Raw genomic sequence first — 8,149 nt, 5'->3', positions numbered from 1 at the left:
AGGAGGGAGGTGGTGGGTGCTTTGGGAGGAACGGTTGGAGCAAGGGCTGGAGGGAGGCAGCATGTCTGGCCTTGCAGTAATAGGCCTTGGTTTACTGCTGGTAATCCTGCCTTCCCCTTGTAGGGTTAGAGGAGGTCAGAACATGTGGCCTCCTCGCCGCTTTTGCAGGCCCGCAGACCAAAACCAGCCTGCCATCGCCACCTATGATGCATGAGTTAAACCAAGGGATTTTTCACTAGTGAATTATCCATAACAAGGTCTTCAATTTTAGTAAATTTTATTTAAATTATTTAAAAAAATTAAAACTAGAATACTATTTCATGGCACATGAAAATTAAATAAGCACCTAAGTAAGTGATAAAACGTGTGTGTACCTGGCAAATATATGGCATTTCCCCAGGCTTATGAGTATCCTTCATATGTTGTAAAAGAGTATGTTCGGATTCAAATGACAATTCACAGATTTTGCAAATAGCTGAAAGTAGGAAAAAAGACATTATACATTCATTTTAAGGATGTACATAAATTAAAAAATCATTTTGTACATCCACAACAGAAATAATAATAGTTGCCATAGTAATAATGGTGGTTCCAACAATTATATAGTTGTTTATTCTGTAGCAATATTGAAAACACTTTACTTATATTAACTTACTTAACTCTTGGAATATCACTGAGAAAGGTACTACTACTACTACTGTCATTTTTCAGGTAAGGAACCCGAGGTATAGAAAGATTAAGTAAATTGCCTGAGATCTCGCAGCTTTATTAAGAGACAAAGTTGGGTTTTGAATCCAAGATGCCTACCTCCAGACTCTTTGATTTTAACTATCATTGATTTCATATTTAAAAACTATGGAATCTAAGTTTACTAATTTAGTCTCTGACATACAATGCATTAGTTATGCTAAGGAAGTTTCTATGAATGAATCATTTCTACAAGGTACTTCAATTTTAGTAATTGTTTTTATCTAAAAGTTAAAATTTGTCTTTTTCAATTTTGCCCTCAAATCACAAAATCTATTTACTTTTCTGCCAGAATTCTTAAGGTGTGCTCACAAGTTAACATAATTAAAATCAATACTATTAAGTACTTAAATGAAGTTATAACTTACTAGAAAATTCATAGGGTGTATGTGTACTTTCGATGTGACACTGCAGCTGGAATGGTGTGGGATATTGACGATAGCAGTGCTGGCAGGTGGTGTGGTTTTCCCAACTCTCACTGTTCTGCTTTTCAAGTTCCAAATGGTGTTTCATGTGGTTCATGAACCTGTACATGATTGTTAATGGGTATAAAAATTCAGATTGAAGAAAAAAAAATCCCACAAACAACTACCTGAATCTAAATTGTAAATTGTAAAATTACAGTAAGATTTGCATAGTTGTATCAAAATAATTTCTCTAAAGCTTTTAAGGCCTCTGAAAAAGAATGCACTTCAAATAATCACATTCATTAAGCAGCTCAGTAAACAATTTTCTTTTAATCTTTGTTTGAAAATAATTCATTAATGTAGTTAACATGAAATATCACTAATTTGCTATAATTTTTATTAATAATTTGAGGTTAAAAAACGTTTTTGGCAAAGAAAAACAGCTAGCTTCTTTTCCATTTATAAAGTACTATCCACATTTTAAAATAAAACACTTAAATGAAGGAAAGTACCACAAAAAGCAGCTAGAGTCATAAAAGAAATCTTCTAAAGGCCCTGAACATATTTAATAGGTTCTGTGACTTAAAACACAAATTATTCATATTTTTACTTGTGTCATAGTTTCTAATTGCATGCAGCAGCAATTTTAATGCCTATAATTACAAGAACCTTTTGTTTAATTTAATGATACCAGTTGAGTATTCACTTTAACTTGCAGACTATACACATAGTAGACACTATCCATTTTTCTGTTTTACATTCTGCTATTTCAGCTTCAACTATGACCTTCAACAGCACAGTTGCTGTTATAGTTATGTGCCGTTGAGTCGGACCCGACTCATAGCGACCCCTCCTCCTTGGGTTTCTGAGGTGGTATCACTACGGAAGTAGATTGCCCAACCTTCTTTCTGAGGAGTGGCTGGTGGGCACCAGCCTTCTGGTTAGCAGTCAAGTGCCTTAGGCACTATGCTATACTTTTTCAGAGAATTTACTAAAGCTTTTTGCTGAATTTGAAAGTAAAGTTATTCAATCAAAACCACCACTGTCAGACTGTGTCAACTACTAACAACTATTCACTTTGAGTCCCTGAAAGAATCTTTAAATTGTTATATTGCCATCAACTTAGAGAGCAATCATCATGAAGGTTTTAACCTTTATCTGTATCTTATATCTCCAAAACACTGTTTCTCTTTAGAACTGGTTACAGTAACACCTTGAAATATCATTTTTTCTCCTTTGGTTTTAATACCAGCCATTAATCTTTCAGCTCATAATTTTAAGTTCTTAAAATCTATCCACATGAAATAGTATTTTAAGCAACTAGCTATCTCTCAATTATTATATCAACTTTAACCAGCAGCTCGTATTTCTCAAACCAGTAGATAGAGATAGAAAGAAAAACAGACTTCTTGCAAGGCTGTTCTCAGAATAAAATAACTAACTGGTTTTGGTAACATTAATGTAGGAAAACCCCATATATTGTTTAAAAAATACCTAAAAAAAAAGGCATATAACTCAAAGATTGAAAAGTACTAGTTCCTAAAATTTAAAGCATACATGTATTAAAAAAATCTTCAAAATCGACTGGGAATTAAATCTTTATTTTCAAAATGTGTTAAGTGCTAAAATCCAAACAGGTATGTTTCATAGAACTGGTAATTTTCTAAAGACGATCACCAAGAAAGATCACTTTCTCTGCAATGTAAATGTGCTAAAATGATAAATATGAGTTTAGAAATTTGAACATTAACAAGATTAGTATGGAAGAAGTCAAACTGGATAAAGTGGTTCTTCTTGTGGTATCAAGAAAAGATTTAAAAGTAGCTAAAACCAAAAAATCAAACTCACTGTCAATGAGTCGGATCTGACTCATAGCGACCCCTCCTTGGGTTTCTGAGGCGGTATCACTACGGAAGTAGATCGCCCCATCTTTCCAAGGGGTGGTTGGTGGGAAAACTTTTAGTTTAATTATAATATAGGAGAAAAAAGATAATTTTCTCTACAGTTAAAATAAATTTTGCCATTTCTTAAGCTATCTGAAAGATACAACTAAGTGAATTCATGATTCAGACTCTTAAAATATAAGAAAGGACAAAAGCTTTTTTTTCAACAAGATAATCTTACCTCTGTTCTTAGTAGAAAGTGTTAAAATTGCTTATCTAGGATGATACACCATCATTTGTCTGTCAGTTTGTCATACTGTGGTGGTTTGTGTGTTGCTGTGAGGCTGGAGATTATGCCACTGGTATTCCAAATACCAGGTGGGTCACCCATGGTGGACAGGTTTTAGTGGAGCTTCTAGACTAAGATAGACTCGGAAGGAGGAAAGGGCTATGCACGTCTCAAAGAATTAGCCAGCAAAAACCTTATGAATAGCAGTGAAACACTGTCTGATGTATCACCAGAAAACTTTATGAACAGCCCTGGAACAATGTCTGATATAGTGCTGAAAGATGAGCCCATCAAATTGAAAGGCACTCAAAATACAACTGCAGAAGAGTTAGTTACCTCCTCAGAGTAGAGCTGATCTTAACAATATGGATGGAGTACAACTTTTGGGACCTCCATTTGCTGATAAGGCACGATTCAAAATGGGAAGTAACAGTAATTGGAACATGGAATGTACAAAGTATGAATCCAGGAAAATTGGAAGTCGTCAATAATGAATGGAATGCATAAAGATTGATATCTTAGGCATTAGTGAGCTGAAATGGATTGGTTTTGGCCATTTTGAGTCAGACAGCCGTATGATCCACTATGCCGGGAATGAAGAATTGAAGAGGAATGGTGTGGCATTCATTATCACAAAGAATGTTTCAAGATCTATCCTTAAATACGATGCTGTCAGTGACAGCATAATATCCATATGCCTAACAAGGAAAACCAGTTAATACTACTATGATCAAAATTTATGCACCAATCACCAAAGTGAAAGATGAGGAAATAGAAGATTTTTTACCAACTTCTGCAGTCTGAAATTGAGCAAATATGCAATCAAGATGTGTTGATTATCACTGGTGATTGGAATGAAAAATTTGGAAACGAAGAATCACCGGGAGTTGGAAAATATAGCCGTGGTGACAGAAGTAATGCTGGAGATTGCATGGCAGAATTTTGCAAGACCAGTGACTTACTCATTGCAAATACCTTTCTTCAACAAAATAAACGGTGGCTATACACATGGACTTTGCTAGATGGAATACACAGGAATCAGATCAACCACATCTGTGGAAAGATGTGATGGAGAAACTCAGTATCTTTAGCCAAAACAAGGCCAGGAGCTGAGTGTGGAACAGACCATCAAGTGCTCACATGCAAGTACAAGTTGAAGCTGAAAGCAATTAAAACAAGTCCACAAGAACAAAAATATGACCTTGATTATATGCTACCTGAATTTAGAGACCATCTAAAGAACAAAATATGACCTTGATTACATCCTACCTGAATTTAGTGACCATCTAAAACAGATTTGATGCACTGAACATCAATGATCAAAAACCAGAGGAATTGTGGGATGATATCAAGAACATCACAAATGAAGAAAGCAAAAGGTCATTAAAAAGACAGGAAAAAGAAGAAAAGACCAAAATAGATGTCAGAAGAGATTCTGAAACTTCCTCTTGAATGAAGAGTAGCTAAAGTAAATGGAAGAAATGACAAGATAAATGTGCTGAACAGAAGGTTTCAAAGAGTAGCTCAAAAAGACAAAGTCAATTATAATAATGAAATGTACAAATACCTGGTGTTAGAAAACCAAAAGGGAAGAACATGCTCGGCATCTCTCAAAGAACTGAAGAAAAAAATGAAGTCTTGAGTTGTGATATTGAAGGATTCTATGGGCAAAATACTGAATGATGCAGGAAACATCAAAAGAAGATGGAAGGAATACACAGTCACTGTACCAAAAAGAAATGGCCGATGTTCATCTATTTCAGGAGGTGGCATATGATTAAGAACCAATGGCAGTGAAGGAAGAAGTTGAAGCTGCACTGAAAGAATTGCCGAAGAACAAGGCTCCAGGAATGGACGGAATACCCAGAGATGTTTCAACAAACAGATGCCCCACTGGAGGCACCTACTTGTCTACGCCAAGAAATGTGGAAGACAGCTACCTGGCCAACTGACTGGAAGAGATTCATATTTGTACCTATTCCAAAGAAAGGTGATCCCAACAATGTGGAAATTGTTGAATAGTATTAATATCACATCCAAGTAAAATATTACTGAACATAATTCAAAAGTAGTTGCAGCAGTATACTGACAGTGAACTTCCAGAAACTCAAAGCGGGATTCAGAAGAGGACTTGGATTGAGAGATCTTAGCTGAAGGCAAAGAACACCAGAAAGGTATTTTACCTGTCTTCTATTGACTATGCAAAGACATTTGACTGTGCAAATCATAACAAATTATGATAGAGGGAAGAATGAGAATTCCATAGTACTGAATTGTGCTCATGAGGAACCTGTACACAGACCAAGAATCTGTTGTTTGAACAGAACGAGGGGATAAATGCATGGTTTAAAAATCAGGAAGGCAGTGTGTCAGGGTTGTATCCTTATTCAATTTGTATGCTGAGCCAATACTCTGAGGAGCTGGATTATATGAAGAACACCACGGCATCAGGATTGGAGGAAGCCTCATTAACAACCTGTGATACGCAGATACACACAATCTTGCTTGCTGAAAGTGAAGATGATGTGAAGCACTTACTGATGAAGATTAAAGCCTATAGTCTGTAGTATGGATTACACCTCAACATAAAGAAAACAAAAATCCTCACAAATGGACCAATAAGCAGCATCACGATAAATGGAGAAAAGACTGAAGATGTCAAATATTTCATATTACTTGATTCCACAATCAACACCAATGGAAGTAGCAATCAAGACATCAGATGACGTATTGCACTGGGCAAATCTGTTGCAAAAGACTTCTTTCAAGTGCTGAAAAGCAAAGATGTCTCTTTGAAGACTAAGGTGAGCCTAACCCAAGTCACGGTATTTTCATTTGCCTCATACGCTTGTGGGAGCTGGACAACGAATAAAGACCAAAGAAAAGTTTATGCTTTTGAGTTGTGGTAATGGCGAAGAATACTGAAAGTACCATGGGCTGCCAAAAGAAGTAACAAATCTGTCCTGGAGGAAGTGCATCCAGAATGCTCTTTGGAAGCTAGAATGATCAGACTTCGTTTCTCATACTTTGGTCATGTTGTCAAAAGGGACCATTCCCTGGAGAAGGCTATCATGCTTGGTAAAGTGGAGGGTCAGTGAAAAAGGAGAATGCCCTCAACAAGATGCATCAACACAGTGGCTTCAATTATGGGCTCAGGTATAGCAAGGAGTGTGGGTTGCCACAGGACTGGGCAGTGTTCCATTCTATTATACATAGGGTCACTATGAGTTGGAGCTGACTTGATGGCACCTAACTACAACAATAGGATGACACAAAAAAGTGCAAGATAAAGATACATTTTTATCTGTACTATGCTAATTTTAAAACAGAAGTAAAATAAGTATTTACATACCTAATGTTATTTTTAAGAACTTTCAAGCAACTAAAGCATTTAAAGGTTGTATAAGTCTTCTGTTCTTCGACAGCTCCTCCATGTCTTCCGTAATAAAAGTCACTCACTAACATGATCAACTTTCCTTTTTCTGAACTTATCTTATTTTTATTTGCTTTATTTGGAAGTTCAGCTTTAACATCTTTCAAAAAATTATTGACCATAGCTGGACAACAACGCTGAAAGAGAAAAACATATAAGCCTCATTCAAACAATAAATGCCAGTTATTTTAATTGACAAAGAAGTCATCCTAAAAACAAGTTAAAAATCTTAAGATCAGGACTAGCTATTAATTTAATACTCTTTTCCTCGCAATTTACCTTCTCAAATGTAAATATTTAATAATAATTTGTCCCTTGGCCAAAACTCATTTCATGTCTACCTTTGTCAAGCTATAGTTTAAAAGGAAAGGTAGTTTTAAATGCCATTATGTATATTAAAAATTATCAAATATCAAGGTAATAATTCAGGAAAGCCTGGTTGAAACTGGATTTTGAGCACAGCTATACGTATACACCATTCCCCAGATTCAAGGTGCTAGAAAATATAAGAAGCACAAAGAGAGAAGCATCAGGTAGATCTCATAAACCTCAACACAGTCTGTCTAGAATCCCTAAGTATCAGAAGGGGTTATTGACCTTATGAGTAAAATCAAGACCTCATATAAACTGATCAGAGTGTGGAATATTTTCATACATGAGCTTTTTACTACCACCCCCCAGCTAGATAAAAATAATTGTTTACTGTACGTAGTTTTCAGTTGTAGGATTTGTTTGGAAGAACTCCCTGTAAGAATAAGCAGAACAAAAGAACAAACTTTCCTAAAAACTCAAAACTACATACATACAAAGAAACCACAGAGTTACAGACTTAGAAAGAAAGCATAGTGAAAATCTGTGACAGAACCAATACTAATTAAATCTATCATGTGAATGAATACAAATGGGTTTAATAACGCAGCTACTAGAAGAGATTTTCATACAGGAGCACAAAAGAAAAACAACTGTTAAAAGTTAAAAAAAAACATACTAAAAGCAGGTTGAAATAAAAGGAAAAACAAAGGGTAGGCAAATGGAAACAATAAAAAAGCAAGGTTTGTGAGCCTTGTATCAAACACAGTAGAATTCAGGCTAAAAACCACTAAACATTAAGGAAAAAAAGGACATTTTAAGGGGAGAGTGCATTCACAATGAAGCCTTAAGAGAAAGAACTATATCTATCCCAAAAAATATAAACAGCCATAAAATATATTTGGAAGACATCAAAGAAAATAGTGGTATATACTTGGATTCACCTTTCTTAAATCATGACATAGAATAGACAAAATACAAGTGAAAATATGGAAACCTAGGAGCTCTGGTAGCATAGTGGCTAAAGCACTTGACTGCTAACCAGAAGGCTGGCGGTTCAAACCCACCAGCCACTCCTCGG

The 8,149-nt window shown here is 35.6% G+C and overlaps 1 protein-coding gene across 1 annotated transcript in view; it reads right to left on the bottom strand.

Annotated features, from left to right (window-relative positions):
* Positions 1-8,149, bottom strand: part of ZNF280C (zinc finger protein 280C) — a 66,956-nt gene that overhangs the window by 30,586 nt on the left and 28,221 nt on the right. The window contains exons 8-10 of the mRNA XM_007955758.2: positions 6,679-6,896; positions 1,116-1,273; positions 375-475 (exon numbers count right to left, since the gene is read on the bottom strand). Coding sequence (XP_007953949.2) covers positions 375-475; positions 1,116-1,273; positions 6,679-6,896 — 477 coding nt within the window. The remainder of the gene's footprint in view (positions 1-374; positions 476-1,115; positions 1,274-6,678; positions 6,897-8,149) is intronic.

This window comes from Orycteropus afer, unplaced genomic scaffold, assembly GCF_000298275.1.
Source record: "Orycteropus afer afer isolate SDZICR_OR568_19922 unplaced genomic scaffold, OryAfe1.0 scaffold00538, whole genome shotgun sequence".
In the NCBI taxonomy this organism is placed as follows: Eukaryota; Metazoa; Chordata; class Mammalia; order Tubulidentata; family Orycteropodidae; genus Orycteropus; species Orycteropus afer.
Note: the sequence above shows the minus strand (reverse complement) of the source record. Positions and strands in the feature narration are given on the sequence as shown.